Source organism: Oncorhynchus mykiss, chromosome 2, assembly GCF_057628025.1.
Source record: "Oncorhynchus mykiss isolate SJ-2025 chromosome 2, ASM5762802v1, whole genome shotgun sequence".
Classification (NCBI taxonomy): domain Eukaryota; kingdom Metazoa; phylum Chordata; class Actinopteri; order Salmoniformes; family Salmonidae; genus Oncorhynchus; species Oncorhynchus mykiss.
In genome coordinates, this window is record NC_143023.1 from 94,525,222 (window position 1) to 94,545,000 (window position 19,779).

General features: G+C 45.0%; 1 protein-coding gene across 2 annotated transcripts in view; it reads left to right on the forward strand.

The window, feature by feature from the left end:
• LOC110500196 (uncharacterized) overlaps window positions 1-14,919 on the forward strand; it is a 17,663-nt gene extending 2,744 nt beyond the window's left edge. Inside the window, exons 2-9 of one of the 2 annotated variants that reach the window (XM_021577415.3) lie at window positions 3,344-4,565; window positions 4,872-4,968; window positions 5,143-5,323; window positions 10,250-10,264; window positions 10,443-10,526; window positions 12,478-12,548; window positions 13,785-13,917; window positions 14,035-14,919. In XM_021577415.3, coding sequence (XP_021433090.3) covers window positions 3,344-4,565; window positions 4,872-4,968; window positions 5,143-5,323; window positions 10,250-10,264; window positions 10,443-10,526; window positions 12,478-12,548; window positions 13,785-13,917; window positions 14,035-14,055 — 1,824 coding nt within the window. In that variant the 3' untranslated portion in view covers window positions 14,056-14,919. The remainder of the gene's footprint in view (window positions 1-3,343; window positions 4,566-4,871; window positions 4,969-5,142; window positions 5,324-10,249; window positions 10,265-10,442; window positions 10,527-12,477; window positions 12,549-13,784; window positions 13,918-14,034) is intronic. The other variant, XM_021577424.3, reaches the window with a different exon arrangement.
• Window positions 14,920-19,779: the final 4,860 nt, after the last annotated feature.

Sequence of the window (19,779 nt, forward strand, 5' to 3'; positions counted from 1 at the left end):
TGGGTGAACAGGGAGTACAAAAGGGGATTAAGCACTGTGGTGGAAGAGTTGTTTTATTTTCCACAACAGCACGTACCCCTGAGGGGCCCCCGTGTTGAGGATCAGCGTGGGAGATGTGTTGTTGCCTACCCTCACCACCTGGGGGTGGCTCGTCCCAAGGTCCTTAGCTTAGTGATGAGCTTGGAGGGCTCTATGGTGTTGAACGATGAGCTGTAGTCAATGAACAGCATTCTCACATACACTATATATACAGTGGGGCAAAAAAGTATTTAGTCAGCCACCAATTGTGCAAGTTCTCCCACTTAAAAAGATGAGAGAGGCCTGTAATTCATCATAGGTACACTTCAACTATGACAGACAGAATGCGGGAAAAAAAATCCAGATAATCACATTGTAGGATTTTTAATGAATTTATTTGCAAATTATGGTGGATTTTTTTGTTGTTGTTTTTGGTCACCTACAAACAAGCAATATTTCTGGCTCTCACAGACCTGTAACTTCTTCTTTAAGAGGCTCCTCTGTCCTCCACTCGTTACCTGTATTAATGGCACCTGTTTGAACTTGTAATCAGTATAAAAGACACCTGTCCACAACCTCAAACAGTCACACTCCAAACTCCACTATGGCCAAGACCAAAGAGCTGTCAAAGGACACCAGAAACAAAATTGTAGACCTGCACCAGGCTGGGAAGACTGAATCTGCAATAGGTAAGCAGCTTGGTTTGAAGAAATCAACTGTGGGAGCAATTATTAGGAAATGGAAGACACACAAGACCACTGATAATCTCCCTCGATCTGGGGCTCCGCGCAAGATCTCACCCCGTGGGGTCAAAATGATCACAAGAACGGTGAGCAAAAATCCCAGAACCACTCGGGGGGACCTAGTGAATGACCTGCAGAGAGCTGGGACCAAAGTAACAAAGCCTACCATCAGTAACAGAGAATAGCCTTAATGAAGAGCTCAGTGACTTTCAACATGGCACTGTCATACCTATAGGATGCACCTTTCCAACAAGTCAGTTTGTCAAATTTCTAGGCCACACAAGCCACAGAACGGGACTGCCGAGTGCTGAAGCGTGTGTAAAAATCGCCTGTCTTCCGTTTCAATAGTCAGTTCCAAACTGCCTCTGGAAGCAACATCAATCTGTCGGGAGCGTCATGAAATGGCCGAGCAGCCGTACGCAAGCCTAAGATCACCAATGCTAAGCATCGGCTGTAGTGTTGTAAGGTGCGCCACCATTAGACTCTGGAGGAGTGAAAATGCGTTCTCTGGAGTGATGAATCATGCTTCACCATCTGAAAGTCCGGCGGACAAATCTGGGTTTGGTGGATGCCAGGAGAACCTGCCCCAATGCATAGTGCCAACGGTAAAGTTTGGTGGAGGATGGATAATGGTCTGGGGCTTTTTATCATGGTTCGGGCTAGGCCCCTTAGTTCCATTGAAGGAAAATCTCAACGCTACAGCATACAATGACATTCTAGACGATTCTGTGCTTCCAACTTTGTGGCAACAGTTTGAGGAAGGCCCTTCCCTGTTTCAGGATAACAATGCCCCTGCACAAAGCGAGGCCCATACATAAATGGTTTGTTGAGATCGATGTGGAAGAACTTGACCGACCTCCACAGAGTCCTGACCTCAACCCCATCGAACACCTTTGGGATGAATTGGAATGCAGAGTCCGAGCCAGGCCAACATCAGTGCCCGACTTCACTAATGCTCTTGTAGCTGAATGAAAGCAAGTCCCCGCAGCAATGTTCCAACATCTAGTGGAAAGCCTTCCCAGAAGAGTGGAGGACTTGATGTAATGGCATCACAGGGGACCAACTCCATATTAATGTCCATGATTTTGAACGAGATGTTCATGTAGTCCAGGTGTTTCTTTTATCCAGGTGGGAAAGGGCAGTGTGGAGTGTAATAGAGATTACACAATCTGTAGATCTGTTGGGGCGGTATGCGAATTGAAGTGGGTCCAAGGTTTCTGGGAGGAGGGTGTTGATGTGAGCCATGACCAGCCTTTCAAAGCATTTCAAATATAAGTTTGGTAATAGTTAGGTTGTTACGAATGCACTGATATAAGTGGACGCACATAGTATTTCGGCAACTTTGGGAAAAAATGACTTTATATTGGAGTTGTGCCTGTTGACAGGTGACTCATGGGTATAACCTGTTTTAGCATGGACATTGCCATTGAGGGCTTCCGACATTTTTAAAATAGTCAACTGGGTGGGGATTGCTCCCAACTCATAGGAATCAGCCAATGAAGAAGAAGAAAGCACGGGCTGTCACAGACGCTATGATGGCACAGACATAAAGATGAGTGCTCTATCTCTGTGGCCTGTTTACACGCGCATCTGCCCTCGCATTGACTAGAATGGTCCAACCTGATATCGCTTTCTCCCGCCAGCCTTCTATCTTTGAGGACATGTATTTCCATTGTTGGAGCGGTCACTCAACTATCTTGTCAATACAAAAGACAATCTTTGGTGTCAATTCATTAGTAGGCAAATGGAAGACTGTCCTCCCCTCCTCGATATCCTCCTTTTGGCGAAGAAGCAGAAGTGTATCCTCCTAGAGCCCTTCACAGAAGAGTTTTGCTATCTGCAACACACCCCTTGAATTAGCTATTGTTTTCTCAAAGGAGAAAAGCATGCAAACATTTAAAAACAACATCCTTTTATCTGCTAAATGTCTTGCACAACGAGCTACCTTTTGTTTTCATCACTTTATACATTTTATTTTGGACATCTATCCTGTACAACTATGCTGGGGCGGCAGGGTAGCCAAGTGGTTAGAGCGTTGGGCTAGTAACCGGAAGGTTGCAAGTTCAAATCCCCGAGTTGTCGTTCTGCCCCTGAACAGGCAGTTAACCCTGTTCAGGGGCCGTCATTTAAAATAAGAATTTGTTCTTAACTGACTTGCCTAGTTAAATAAAGGTAAAATAACATTTAAAATAAAGATAATTTGCCCGAGGATGCGCAATTGGAGAAGGAGACTCATACGAGCGTATTTTCGTCCCTTTGCCTCTTTCGTCTCCTTGCCTCTTTTCCTTGATTACCTTTTTGACCTTTCTCTCAAAAGGAGGCTAGAGAGAATGGAGGAGCGAGGACCCAAGAGTTGAGCAAATCTAATTGAGAAAGTTCCCTGTCTTTACAGGGTGTAAGCTTGTGCACGTCTTTGCAGGAGCTGGTGGGAGGGGGGTGCTACGCCAATATAAGCTATCACTGTTAGTTGATTTACATGGCACACATCTAATTGTATTATCTTTAGTACGGTCTAGTGCTGTGTTTCTAGAATAAATATTATGCCTGATGATTGTTGAACTTTTGCCTTCTTTCCCTGACAGCTGACTGACAAAGTCATCAATCGGATGAGAGAGGAGTGCCAAGCCCAGAAGGTTGTCCATCCTCGCTCACAGCAGAATGGACCTGCTTCCACGCTCTCAACAGAACCTGTGGTTCCTGTGTCCACACCGGCCCCCACAGTCGATCATTTGGTCCCCCTTCTGGTCTCCCCTTCCCTGTTTATCCCCACAGCCCCTCCACCTGCGGTCCTACCCACACCTCCGTCTCCCCCTGTTCAGCCAGTAAAGCTTACTCCTCCACCTCCTGTCACATTTGTCTCTGCTCCCTGTCCACCTGCGGCCCTACCCACACCTCCCTGTCCACCTGCGGCCCTACCCACACCTCCCTGTCCACCAAAGGAATCGATAGTCCGAGCTCCAGCTGTTGAACCTATTGTTCCACCTCTAGATACCAAAGTGCTTCCTCAAGGGGCAGAACCCATACTTCCTCTGGTGCCTTTAGAACCTATAGCGCCATCTTTGGCCCCATCTCCACCAATAGAAGAACCAGTACCCGTACTCCTATGTACCCCTACCACTGAGGAACCTGTAGTTCTGCCGACACTGGCTGAACCTATTGTCCCACTTGTCCCTATAGAACCCGTAGTACCACCTAAGCCTGTGAAACCTGTGGTTCTAGCTTCTGCAGCTGTGGAACCAATTGTGCTGCCTCCAGTGGTTGAATCTGTTGTCCTACATCACCCTGTAGAACAGGTAGACCCACTTACCCCATACCCTTCACCTGTTGAAGCTACTGTCCTGCCACCTGTTGTGGTTGAGGAAGTAGCAACACCTACCCTCGTAGAACCGGTAGTCCTGCCACCTGTTGTGGAATCTGTCACCATTACGACACCACTTGTTGTTGAAGAGGTTGTCGTACCCACACGTCCACCTGTAGAGCCCCTACCTGTCTCTACTCCTCCGCCTGTTGCAGAACCTCCACCTCCCCCAGTCCTAGCACCTATCCCAGAGCCTATTCTGGAGGAACTTCCTCCAGCACCATGTCCCTCCATGGAGCTGGCCACCCTGTCTACTGCATCGGCTGCTAGCAAACCAACTGATCTCCCTCCCCCTGTAGAAGAGCCCATAGCTCCCCCTCCTCCTCTCTCTGCCCCAGTAGAACCCATGGTCAGCATTCCACTACTCCCTCTCATTGAAAACGTGGCTGTTCCAGTCGTGGCTCCTGTTGTGACCCCCCCTGTGGTCCCACTGCAAACTCCATTGGGTGAGTCTGCTTTCTCTCATTCAACTTGTATTGGTTTGTAATCATGTAGTCATGATGTATTCCTTATTGGCTGAAATAATTCAAGCGTATGTGGTTGTTGACCATGTGTACACGATTGCAACGGAGACGTAAATGAAGACACGGAGACCTGTCATGATGCATAAGTGTGTGCTTTGTTTGACTCCTACACTACATAATTCAATATAGACCTCTCAGACGTCTCGGGTTGATTTGATAAGTCGAGCAGCGTTGTTGTTTTTTACACAAAGCTCTCGCATGAAACATTTCCCTCTCTTTGTGGTTTAGTGGTAGATGAAGAAGTGCTGAGGAGGCAGATCCGAGCTGAGCTGACGAAGGGCCTGGAAGAGGAGATGAAAGTGAAGCGGCAAGAGTTTGAAAAACAGTGAGGAGACCCACATAAATCATAAAGGGCTGTTTTCCCAGACACAGGTTACGCCGAGTACTGGACTAAAACACAAGCTCAGTGGAATATCTCATTTCAAATACTTTTTCAAAGTGGTCCTAGGAATAGCCTTTTTAGGGAGGTCTGAACTTCTGTGTCTCTGTCTATCTATAGGTTGTATGAGGTGAAGGTTCAGGCCAGAGCCCAGGCTCAGGCTGTAGCCCAGGCTCAGATCCAGGAGGAGGTTAAGAAAATCCTGGATGCGGAGAAGGCATCGCATGGAGAGAACCTGATGGCGGCCATAGAGAAGGAACGCATGACCACAGAGGATGAGAGACTCATGGCCCAGCTCTACGTAAGACACAGCACTAGATACATCGGTGGATGTGCAAGCTTGAATATAAGCAATGCCTGAAATGCTAACTAAGTACAGTCAGACTGGTCTGTCAACTTAACCAGAACTACATAGCCATTTGCCTCTAATTGTGTTCACTAAATATACTATATAATATACTATATATTTGCTCTTCTGTAGTTTGAAATATTTGCATGAGGTTTGTCTGTGTACTTTCTGTCTGATCATGACTAATGTTACAGAGTACTTGGATTTATCTATTGTTTCATTCTGTCTGAAATGCTTGCGAAGGCCTTGCAAGTAAGTGTTTTAGCTGTTTCCATAAAAGGTCTGCCTGATGTTGGTAATATTTTGTGCATGACTGCTTGTTTGGCGAGCTGAATTCAAATCAAAATCAAATGTATTTATATAGCCCTTCGTACATCAGCTGATATCTCAAAGTTCTGTACTTTCTACTTCCGGCGCCGACAGAGATGGCCGCCTCGCTTCGCGTTCCTAGGAAACTATGCAGTTTTTTGTTTTTTTACGTGTTATTTCTTACATTAGTACCCCAGGTCATCTTAGGTTTCATTACATACAGTCGAGAAGAACTACTGAATATAAGATCAGCATCAACTCACCATCAGTACGACCAAGAATATGTTTTTCGCGACGCGGATCCTGTGTTCTGCCTTACAAACAGGACAACGGAGTGGATCCTATGCAGCGACCCAAAAAAACGACTCCGAAAGAGAGGGAAACGAGGCGGTCTTCTGGTCAGACTCCGGAGACGGGCACAGCGCGCACCACTCCCTAGCATTCTTCTTGCCAATGTCCAGTCTCTTGACAACAAGGTTGATGAAATCCGAGCAAGGGTAGCATTCCAGAGGGACATCAGAGACTGTAACGTTCTTTGCTTCACGGAAACGTGGCTTACTGGAGAGACGCTATCCGAAGCGGTGCAGCCAACAGGTTTCTCCACGCATCGCGCAGACAGGAAAAAACATATTTCTGGTAAAAAGAGGGGCGGGGGCGTATGCCTTATGACTAACGTGACATGGTGCGACGAAAGAAACATACAGGAACTCAAATCCTTCTGTTCACCTGATTTAGAATTCCTCACAATCAAATGTAGACCGCATTATCTACCAAGAGAATTCTCTTCGATTATAATCACAGCCGTATATATCCCCCCCCAAGCAGACACATCGATTGGCTCTGAACGAACTTTATTTAACTCTCTGCAAACTGGAAACAATTTATCCGGAGGCTGCATTCATTGTAGCTGGGGATTTTAACAAGGCTAATCTGAAAACAAGACTCCCCAAATTTTATCAGCATATCGATTGCGCAACCAGGGGAGGAAAGACCTTGGACCATTGTTACTCTAACTTCCGCGACGCATATAAGGCCCTGCCCCGCCCCCCTTTCGGAAAAGCTGACCACGACTCCATTTTGTTGATCCCTGCCTACAGACAGAAACTAAAACAAGAGGCTCCCACGCTGAGGTCTGTCCAACGCTGGTCCGACCAAGCTGACTCCACACTCCAAGACTGCTTCCATCACGTGGACTGGGAGATGTTTCGTATTGCGTCAGATAACAACATTGACGAATACGCTGATTCGGTGTGCGAGTTCATTAGAACGTGCGTTGAAGATGTCGTTCCCATAGCAACGATTAAAACATTCCCTAACCAGAAACCGTGGATTGATGGCAGCATTCGTGTGAAACTGAAAGCGCGAACCACTGCTTTTAATCAGGGCAAGGTGTCTGGTAACATGACCGAATACAAACAGTGCAGCTATTCCCTCCGCAAGGCTATCAAACAAGCTAAGCGCCAGTACAGAGACAAAGTAGAATCTCAATTCAACGGCTCAGACACAAGAGGCATGTGGCAGGGTCTACAGTCAATCACGGACTACAGGAAGAAACCCAGCCCAGTCACGGACCAGGATGTCTTGCTCCCAGGCAGACTAAATAACTTTTTTGCCCGCTTTGAGGACAATACAGTGCCACTGACACGGCCTGCAACGAAAACATGCGGTCTCTCCTTCACTGCAGCCGAGGTGAGTAAGACATTTAAACGTGTTAACCCTCGCAAGGCTGCAGGCCCAGATGGCATCCCCAGCCGCGCCCTCAGAGCATGCGCAGACCAGCTGGCCGGTGTGTTTACGGACATATTCAATCAATCCCTATACCAGTCTGCTGTTCCCACATGCTTCAAGAGGGCCACCATTGTTCCTGTTCCCAAGAAAGCTAAGGTAACTGAGCTAAATGACTACCGCCCCGTAGCACTCACATCCGTCATCATGAAGTGCTTTGAGAGACTAGTCAAGGACCATATCACCTCCACCCTACCTGACACCCTAGACCCACTCCAATTTGCTTACCGCCCAAATAGGTCCACAGACGATGCAATCTCAACCACACTGCACACTGCCCTAACCCATCTGGACAAGAGGAATACCTATGTGAGAATGCTGTTCATCGACTACAGCTCGGCATTCAACACCATAGTACCCTCCAAGCTCGTCATCAAGCTCGAGACCCTGGGTCTCGACCCCGCCCTGTGCAACTGGGTACTGGACTTCCTGACGGGCCGCCCCCAGGTGGTGAGGGTAGGCAACAACATCTCCTCCCCGCTGATCCTCAACACTGGGGCCCCACAAGGTTGCGTTCTGAGCCCTCTCCTGTACTCCCTGTTCACCCACGACTGCGTGGCCACGCACGCCTCCAACTCAATCATCAAGTTTGCGGACGACACAACAGTGGTAGGCTTGATTACCAACAACGATGAGACGGCCTACAGGGAGGAGGTGAGGGCCCTCGGAGTGTGGTGTCAGGAAAACAACCTCACACTCAACGTCAACAAAACTAAGGAGATGATTGTGGACTTCAGGAAACAGCAGAGGGAACACCCCCCTATCCACATCGATGGAACAGTAGTGGAGAGGGTAGCAAGTTTTAAGTTCCTCGGCATAAACATCACAGACAAACTGAATTGGTCCACTCACACAGACAGCATCGTGAAGAAGGCGCAGCAGCGCCTCTTCAACCTCAGGAGGCTGAAGAAATTTGGCTTGTCACCAAAAGCACTCACAAACTTCTACAGATGCACAATCGAGAGCATCCTGGCGGGCTGTATCACCGCCTGGTACGGCAACTGCACCGCCCTCAACCGTAAGGCTCTCCAGAGGGTAGTGAGGTCTGCACAACGCATCACCGGGGGCAAACTACCTGCCCTCCAGGACACCTACACCACCCGATGTCACAGGAAGGCCATAAAGATCATCAAGGACATCAACCACCCGAGCCACTGCCTGTTCACCCCGCTATCATCCAGAAGGCGAGGTCAGTACAGGTGCATCAAAGCTGGGACCGAGAGACTGAAAAACAGCTTCTATCTCAAGGCCATCAGACTGTTAAACAGCCACCACTAACACTGAGTGGCTGCTGCCAACACACTGACACTGACTCAACTCCAGCCACTTTAATAATGGGAATTGATGGGAAATGATGTAAATATATCACTAGCCACTTTAAACAATGCTACCTTATATAAATGTTACTTACCCTACATTATTTATCTCATATGCATACGTATATACTGTACTCTATATCATCGACGGTATCCTTATGTAATACATGTATCACTAGCCACTTTATACTATACTATGCCACTTTGTTTACATACTCATCTCATTTGTACATACTGTACCCGATAACATCTACTGTATCTTGCCTATGCTGCTCTGTACCATCACTCATTCATATATCCTTATGTACATATTCTTTATCCCCTTACACTGTGTACAAGACAGTAGTTTTGGAATTGTTAGTTAGATTACTTGTTATTACTGCATTGTCGGAACTAGAAGCACAAGCATTTCGCTACACTCGCATTAACATCTGCTAACCATGTGTATGTGACAAATACAATTTGATTTGATTTGATTACAGAAACCCAGCCTAAAACCCCAAACAGCAAGCAATGCAGGTGTAGAAGCACGGTGGCTAGGAAAAACTCCCTAGAAAGGCCAAAACCTAGGAAGAAACCTAGAGAGGAACCAGGCTATGTGGGTTGGCCATTCCTCTTCTGGCTGTGCCGGGTGGAGATTATAACAGAACATGGCCAAGATGTTCAAATGTTCATAAATGACCAGCATGGTCGAATAATAATAATAAGGCAAACAGTTGAAACTGGAGCAGCAGCACGGCCAGGTGGACTGGGGACAGCAAGGAGTCATCATGTCAGGTAGTCCTGGGGCATGGTCCTAGGGCTCAGGTCCTCCGAGAGAGAGAAAGAAGGAGAGAATTAGAGAACGCACACTTAGATTCACACAGGACACCGAATAGGACAGGAGAAGTACTCCAGATATAACAAACTGACCCTAGCCCCCCGACACAAACTACTGCAGCATAAATACTGGAGGCTGAGACAGGATGGGTCAGGAGACACTGTGGCCCCATCCGAGGACACCCCCGGACAGGGCCAAACAGGAAGGATATAACCCCACCCACTTTGCCAAAGCACAGCCCCCACACCACTAGAGGGATATCTTCAACCACCAACTTACCATCCTGAGACAAGGATTGCTCCTATTCTGTTGGCACGAGATCACCTCTTAGGGTGAGCCAGGTGATTTGCCCAGGAAAACAGGCAAAGGTACCACTCCTTACCCCCTGCCACCACTAATGAGCTTGGCTGCAGCTGGCCCATACAGCTCACCCAGATTTGTGGACAGAGCACTGGTCAGTTGACTGCCAGGCTGGCAAGTTGAGTTCAGAGCAGATCCCAAAGGGATGGCTTGTTGTTTGCTTCTGCTATGAAATAGAATGGCATGACGCTGCATCTTGGAGGTCTGCATTTCCCCTTTGACCTGTAAAGATCCTAGTTCTCACCAATCCATCTTCATCTTCCTTCCTGTTCTGCTATCTTGTTTCAGTGGATAGAGCTTAAGGTAAGACAAGGGAGTGATCCTACTTCATGCATTCCTTGAAGATCATCTATTCAGTTATATGATTTTCGTGTTGAATATTTGATTTTCATTGTCATCTCACTCAGGCTGTCATTTAGTAGGAAAGAAGAAATGACTTTATGCTCCGTTTATATAAATATATGATCTCTGTCCTTCTCAGGCCCACAAACTGGAGGAGAAAGAGAACCAGGTGAAGAAACAAGATGCACTCTTCAGGGAACAGGTCGCCAAGCTGGAAGAAAAGGTACACGACACACGGACATACAAATGTCTCACACACACACACACACACGGCCACAGCCTCTGTTATTATTCCTGTCATATTGTGTTATTACTGTACACACTGTAGAAAGGTTTGTGGTCATATGCACATCCTTAAAGGTAGGTGCTGGACTAAGGAAGGATCCTAGAGAAGAATAAAGGCCCGTACACTGAATTTGCTCCCAATTGCCACCTTTTTATTGACAATGTTTAGATCCAAAAAGCATCTTCTTCAGGTCAAAATGACTGTGTACACTGCGTTGCAGCATTGCATCTACAGTTGAAGTCAGAAGTTTACATACACTTAGGTTGGAGTCATTAAAACTCGTTTTTCAACCACTCCACAAATGTTTATAGTTTTGGCAAGTCGGTTAGGACATCTGCTTTGTGCATGACGCAAGTAATTTTTCCAACAATTGTTTAGACAGATTATTTCACTTATAATTCACTGTATCACAATTCCAGTGGGTCAGAAGTAAACATATACTAAGTTGACTGTGTCTTTAAACAGCTTGGAAAATTCCAGAAAATTATGTCATGGCTTTAGAAGCTTCTGATAGGCTAATTGACATAATTTGAGTCAATTGGAGGTGTACCTGTGGATGTATTTCAAGGCCTACCTTAAAACTCAGTGCCTCTTTGCTTGACATCATGGGAAAATCAAAAGAAATCAGCCAAGACTTCAGAAAAAAATTTGTAGAACTCCACAAGTCTGGTTCATCCTTGGGAGCAATTTCCAAAACGCCTGAAGGTACCACGTTCATCTGTACAAACAATAGTATGCAAGTATAAACACCATGAGACCACGCAGCCATCATACCGCTCCGGAAGGAGACACGTTCTGTCTCCTAGAGATGAACGTACTTTGGTGCGAAAAGTGCAAATCAATCCGAGAACAACAGCAAATGACCTTGTGAAGATGATGGCGGAAACAGGCACAAAAGTATCTATATCCACAGTAAAACGAGTCCTATATCGACATAACCTGAAAGGCCTCTCAGCAAGGAAGAAGCCACTGCTCCACAACCACCATACAAAAGCCAGACTACGGTTTGCAACTGCACATGGGGACAAAGATCATACAATTTGGAGATATGTCCTCTGGTCTGATGAAACAAAAAAAATAACTGTTTGGCCATAATGACCATCGTTATGTTTGGAGGAAAAAGGAGGAGGCTTGCAAACCGAAGGACACCATCCCAACCGTGAAGCACGGGGGTGGCAGCATCATGTTGTGGGGGTGGTTTGCTGTAGGAGGGACTGGTGGTACACTTCACATAATAGGTGGCATCATGAGGGAGGAAAATTGTGGATATATTGAAGCAACATCTCAAGACATCAGTCAGGAAGTTAAAGCCTGGTCACATAGGTCTTCCAAATGGACAATGACCCCAAGCATACTTCCAAAGTTGTGGCAAAATGGCTTAAGTACCACAAAGTCAAGTTATTGGAGTGGCCATCACAAAGCCCTGACCTATAGAAAATTTGTGGGCAAAACTGAAAAAGCGTGTGTGAGCAAGGAGGCCTACAAACCTGACTCGGTTACACCAGCTCTGTCAGGAGGAATGGGCCAAAATTCACCCAACTTATTGTGGGAAGCTTGTTGAAGGCTACCCAAAACATTTGACCCAAGTTAAACAATTTAAAGCCAATGCAACCAAATACTAATTGAATGTAACTTCGGACCCACTGAGAATGTGATGAAAGAAATAAAAGCTGAAATAATTTTTTATGGGATTAAATGTCAGGAATTGTGAAACTGAGTTTAAATGTATTTGACTAAGGTGTATGTAAACTTCCGACTTCAACTCTAAATGCTGACACACCACCTTACTTTCCCTACAATGCATGACCGCTCAGTAGGCACAGTCATACCAGTGTCCTACAGCTTGTCAACAGTCCAACAGCTGTTGTGTTGTTCCTCTCGTTAACAGAGTGCTCAGTTCTTCAAAGTCACCACAGAGAACTTCAAGAAGGGCAGAGAGGACGCCCACAACACCTTCAAGTGAGTAGCATCGTTATTGGGGCTGGGATTTGCCAGGGACCTCCCAAAATGATTGTATCGCTATACTTAGGTGTCGGTTCGTGACTTTGATTTTATTGCAATTTGATGTTCCAAACATTGCTAGGGCTGGCACAATAACCGTGTAACCGACAGTTATGGATGAAGAAATACAATTACTGCTATAACCGAACGAACAGCTGACTGAAGACGGGATGGTTAGGTGTTCAGTCCGTTTCTACGGTAACTTGGACTCTTAACAACGAGATGAAGCTGTGTTACGCCTTGCTGAAACAAGCAAGGTGTTGTAGCAAACAATGAATAGGATGGGCTTGGAACCTCTAACCCTGGCAATTTGATAGGTAAACCAATGGGTATAATGACTGCCTGGTATTGTGATGCAATAATTTCCATGGTAATGGAGAATGTTCATTCAAATTATGTTAACTGATGTGGCTCATGCAACGGAATGTTTTTATGTCCGTTGAGTTGAATCAACAAATCACAGCACATATTGATGGGTGCATTTCCTGCTTTTACGTCCTCCTTTGTTCCTATGGATACACTCGCAATGGCCGCCAGTCCACCCATTATGCCATCATTGACTTGAATTCAAACACCCGTTCTATTCATTCTAATTTTATGGAATCACATGCAGTTAGGAGAAGAGGAGAAAATGTACATCCATTTTTATTTTGTCTTATATATATTCAAACTGTTATTACCATGGTAATTTGGCTGGTCAATTACCGTCATCCAAAATTCCATGACCTTCACAGATCTACATATGCTCACCATATGTCTGCTACAGAGGGACACGCGACAGCATGACAAAATTAGTTTTGATCAGTCGTGGAAATAAAAGTGCTGGAAAACATGTTGGATTACTATTTAAAAAGATGGAGAACAAGCTATAGGATGAAAAATACCGGCGTTTTGTCGGAGATACAGCCGACTAACTCTACCTAACAACAAAAATTTTTTAAAATAAAAATCAATACTTCAGTCAAGTATCGATTTATAATATCGTCCAAAAATCATATCGCGATATGTAACTATCTGTTTTGGTCTCCCCATTGCTCATCGTTTCACTGGGTCGTGGGCTTAAGGTTTTTAATTCCTATTTAACCTGGTAGGTTATTGAGAAAACATTCTGTTGGACAAAAACAAACTGTCTTGACTGGGCAGACTATGGTATAGTAGGATGTGTCTATAATCTCTCTCTCTCTCTACTCCCAGGCGTGTTGACATCAAGCCTGTGTGTGGTGACCTGCAGAGTCAGATCCTGAAGTGCTACAGAGAGAACACTGGACAAACCCTCACCTGCTCTGGCATCGCCAACTTGTACATGAAGTGTGTGGACAACCACAAGGTCTCACACATCTTTATTTCTCTCTGAAAAACACACACACAGACTGAAAGTGAAACACACACCTCTATTGTGAGCTGACATTTTAGTCAAGCCCTGTTCTTCTTCTTTGTTTTTCAGACTAAGAGCATTGGAGGTTAGAAGAGCCTAATTTTTCACCAATGGCGTTACTGTTTAACTAGAGGGACAGGAGCTGAACGCCATCAGCCATCGAGACGCACCAAAAACCAGTTGAACTGTTCTGAGACCATGACCACCACAGCTGAAGACACTCCTGCTCCACCATCCCTTCCTCCCATCCATGGTATCTGTATTAATCCCCCCCCCCCCCCCCCCCGAGAGGGTCAGAGGTAGAATGAGGAGCCCATGTCCTGACCCAGTACAGGCTAGAGGCTGGTACTGATGTTAAAGAGAGCGCACAATATGGTTCTTGGGTACACAAATGGACAGTGCTACTAGCACTACACTGACAGAAAATGGACATTGTTACCATGACTACACAATGACAGGAAATGGAACCGGAAATGCAACACGTGCACTACACTATGACAGAAAATGGACATTGTTACCATGACTACACTATGACAGGAAATGGAACCGGAAATGCAACACGTGCACTACACTATGACAGAAAATGGACATTGTTACCATGACTACACTATGACAGGAAATGGAACCGGAAATGCAACATGTGCACTACACTGACAGAAAATGGACATTGTTACTGTGACAGGAAATGTGAGACATCTCATCCCTGACTGAATATAAAATGCTTTATACATCTCCACCAATGGAAATATTGGGATTACGCTTTTGCCATTGACAGCAGTATGAAACATAATGGAATGGCCAAGTTGTGAAAGATATTGTGCATTGTTTGTTTGTTGAGTTAATACGCACCTATGCCTTAATGTCCTATCAAAACACAAATGTTGCCTATGGAAAAAAAATATTGTAATTTTGATCTTTATTGTTATAAAATACAAACGGATATGGGGGTGGAAACTGACTGTGCCTTCCAAATGACATCCTATTCCCTGTGAAGTGCACTACTTCATAGTGCACTTCACCATTTCATAGTGCACTACGACCAAGTGTGAGGTCTGGCCCATGGGCTCGGGCCAAAACTAGTGCAAAAGTAGTGCATAGTGTGTCATTTGGGCCAGACGTCACACTTGGTCGCCACAGACCAAACCAAGACATATTTGTCACATTGTTCATGGAGGGTGTGAACGGGAGTTGTTCTGAAACCCCCATCAGCCTTCCTATTGGAATTTATATTGTTTCAGCTTTAAGAATGTTTATTGGAAATATAACAAAATTGCTTTTTTGAGTAGCACTGCCCTCCTGTGGACATGGTTAGAATTACGCATTTTATATATTTTTATTCAACCTTTTAACTAGGCAAGTCGGTTAAGAACAAATTCTTATTTACAATGATGGCCTTCCCTGGCCAAACGCAGACGACGCTTGGCCAATTGTGCGCCACCCTATGGTACTCCCAATCACGGCCGGATGTGATACAGCCTAGATTCGAACCAGGGACTGTAGTGACGCCTCTTGCCATAGACCGCTGCGCCACTGGGGAGAGGATAGCAAGTAAACAATTGACCCAAAATGTCACACTTTTTAAAGGGTTGTTTTAACTTAATCACATCCAGTGTACCCTACTTGTGTGGAAATGTATCATCTTCCGATACCTGTCGCTGCGTATTATCTACTGCGCTTGTGTTTTGGCCATTAGATTGCGCACCTTTTTCCGAGTACTGCAGCATGCAGAGATCGGGCGACCCGTGTACATACTCAACTGTAGGTCTACCACATCTGTTGCATGTCGGATTTCTAATCTACCACTTCGGAGTTCCCTTAAATGTCCAAAGAGAGAATACGCACATTATCGCATGGATACGATGACAGAATAGATACGGAAAAGCAAAGTGCGCAACGGACCACAAAAACATCGGTCAAAGCGAGCGCACGGAACTTCCCACCTCCATCCATTCCACTCGGAACGGCATAAGTGCGGTGGACCACACCATCCGCGACTCGCGCTTCATCTGCAGGGCGGGGAGACGGACACCTGCACGGAAGCTTCGCCATTTGCTTGTACATGCAAGTTTGCCATTTTATTTTATCTTAATTTCAATTTTATAAATACAATTATTTACTGTATCCCAGTTGGATTATTTGATGCTGAAGTGTGGTGTTTTATGCAGATTCTAAGTAAGCTAGGCTAATATATTTAATTGTAGCTACAATAACGGTGGCCAACGATGGTAATTTGTTTTTATTAAATAGTCCTATAGAAATGTTTTTGTAAACTAGTGTGACTAGATGAATTGATGCTGCGCAATGTTTTTGTAGACTAGTGTGACTAGATGAATTGATGCTGCGCAATGTTTTTGTAGACTAGTGTGACTAGATGAATTGATGCTGCGCAATGTTTTTGTAGACTAGTGTGACTAGATGAATTGATGCTGCGCAATGTTTTTGTAGACTAGTGTGACTAGAGGAATTGATGCTGCGCAATGTTTTTGTAGACTAGTGTGACTAGAGGAATTGATGCTGCGCAATGTTTTTGTAGACTAGTGTGACTAGAGGAATTGAAGCTGCGCAATGTTTTTGTAGACTAGAGGAATTGATGCTGCGCAATGTTTTTGTAGACTAGCGTGACTAGAGGAATTGAAGCTGCGCAATGTTTTTGTGGACTAGTGTGACTAGAGGAATTGATGCTGCGCAATGTTTTTGTAGACTAGTGTGACTAGAGGAATTGATGCTGCGCAATGTTTTTCTAGACTAATGTGACTAGAGGAATTGATGCTGCGCAATGTTTTTGTAGACTAGTGTGTCTAGAGGAATTGATGCTGCGCAATGTTTTTGTAGACTAGTGTGACTAGAGGAATTGATGCTGCGCAATGTTTTTGTAGACTAGTGTGACTAGAGGAATTGATGCTGCGCAATGTTTTTGTTGCCAAAGGGAGGGTGTTTTCGTCAGCCGCCACACGTGTCTGACACTTGGGGCATTGCCCAACGTCTGCATTCCGCATCATGTTGCGCAGATACAAATCCAGTGCTGAAGTATTCGGAATAACCAGGAGGTGAATGTCTTTTATCTAGCAATACAAGAAAGTGAAGCCGTAATGAAAACGTAAATAACTAGTGAATCCCACTGCTATTTAATGCACGTTACTCCTCAGTAGATGACCTGATAAATATATAATCCTCAACACTGCTTTCTACTCGAGATTTGCAGGAGACTGACATGATTCTAGGAGATTCCAAAGTATGGGCTTCTATAGGCTATATGATTGTTCCTTCGGGTGAACATGAAGTGTGCTAAATGTGTAGCAGCATGCTAAAATAATATCTGGCCATCAGTGGCCTTCATTAAGGGCTGGTATATAGGTGTATTCAATGTCCACCCCGTTTTTACCGACTTAAAATAAATGTGCTGTGGTACTTGGCTGCACCATGCTCTGTCACCAGGAGAGGGCCCTCTTTCTTAGACCCTCTTCACACTAGTGAGCCGAGCTGTACTGCACTGGCCTGGTTACACAACTAAAAGACTGAGTCAGTTTGACTCGTTCCTCAGTCAACTCTAGCTCACCTCATCCGCTGCCGTAAAGTAAAAAGCTGGGAACTCACCGGTTCTATTTTGCCTCCATTGACTGATGCTTTGCCATGCCTCCTACAGAGTGAGAGCCTTGGCAGTTCTTCTGTGCGCCAGACATCAGGGCATGTCTCTGTCTCGCCATTATGCTTATGGAAGAGTGTCTGACGGTGCATATTTCTGCCAGAAAATCTGGGTGTTTTTTAGGCTTGTGTGTTTTGAGTGGGACTGGTAGTCAATGCCCCATTATAGTACAAGCAGCATGAAGCAGATATGAGACAAAACCTAATCACATCCAGACCATGAAGCAGATATGAGACAAAACCTAATCACATCCAGACCATGAAGCAGATATGAGACAAAACCTAATCACATCCAGACCATGAAGCAGATATGAGACAAAACCTAATCACATCCAGACCATGAAGCAGATATGAGACAAAACCTAATCACATCCAGACCATGAAGCAGATATGAGACAAAACCTAATCACATCCAGACCATGAAGCAGATATGAGACAAAACCTAATCACATCCAGACCATGAAGCAGATATGAGACAAAACCTAATCACATCCAGACCATGAAGCAGATATGAGACAAAACCTAATCACATCCAGACCATGAAGCAGATATGAGACAAAACCTAATCACATCCAGACCATGAAGCAGATATGAGACAAAACCTAATCACATCCAGACCATGAAGCAGATATGAGACAAAACCTAATCACATCCAGACCATGAAGCAGATATGAGACAACCTAATCACATCCAGACCATGAAGCAGATATGAGACAAAACCTAATCACATCCAGACCATGAAGCAGATATGAGACAAAACCTAATCACATCCAGACCATGAAGCAGATATGAGACAAAACCTAATCACATCCAGACCATGAAGCAGATATGAGACAAAACCTAATCACATCCAGACCATGAAGCAGATATGAGACAAAACCTAATCACATCCAGACCATGAAGCAGATATGAGACTAAACCTAATCACATCCAGACCATGAAGCAGATATGAGACAAAACCTAATCACATCCAGACCATGAAGCAGATATGAGACAAAACCTAATCACATCCAGACCATGAAGCAGATATGAGACAAAACCTAATCACATCCAGACCCATTAACCATTGCAGAATATATTAAAACTGAGTGTTGTGTTGGGGGCCATCACACTGGTGCCATTTTGGTGTTTTACAAGTGTGTTTGTGAGATGACAGGAATCAGATAGAGAAGGTGGGTGGTCCAAGTGAGTTGTACCGTAGCCTAGTAGAGGTAGTGAGAGCAGGAGGAAACGGAAGAGGAAGTGGCTACCACACGACACATTTTAGAACACATTTTCAGTCCTTTCTCTTTTCGCATCTCTTGGCAACGAGTTCAGTTGCTGAGGTGTGAAGTCGTCACTCTGCAGGACCAGTCAGTGCGTCTCTGACAAGAAGATCATGTGGTAGTTCATTGTTAGGGATCCAATGCCAGAATATTTCAAGGGGGAACAGTATTGACCACAGTAATAGTTCTGTCTGTCTTAATAGAGCAAGTGTGTGTGTGTTTTTTTGTCTTCTGCCTCACTCTCCCACAGCTGCTTATGGGCTTCCCCACCTAATAGCAGACTGGGAAAACAAAACACTAAACCAAACTGTGGTCTGCATCTCCAAAACCAGACTAGACGTCTGTCTGCGCTCTACTCCATTACCCAAAGAGGATGCTGTGGTCAGAATAACATGGTGGTTTTCTGTGGCTTGTTCTGTTTGTACATCATGGTTCTGACTGGTGCGGGTTTGATTTAACTGTTAGTGCACACCCATATACTCTGTGGTGTGTGTGTGCATGAGCCAGTAGTATAGTAATTGCTTATAAAGACCAGCGCATACTGCTGTCACTCAACTTGTATTAGAGATTGTAAATCCTCCGCCCATGTTGACCTGATTGCTCACTGAGGTACAGGAATTCACACATTTGAGATGCATGTTGTAAGATGTATGCAATAGCTAGATGTTGTACTGACTCGTACAATTACATCCGTGTCCATAGCAACATAATATGGGGAATGTTATGTCTTCAGATGTCAGATTTTGGTCAAAACATTCTAACGAGTGTGTTCATACAGCCGTGTTTCAGTATCCCAATCCCCTGTGTAAATGTGTATAGCTGCTCCAGCTGTATAGCTGTGTTTTATAAGAGCTACAATTGGCTATTATATTTGTTATTGTTGGTATTTTATTAGGATCCCCATTAG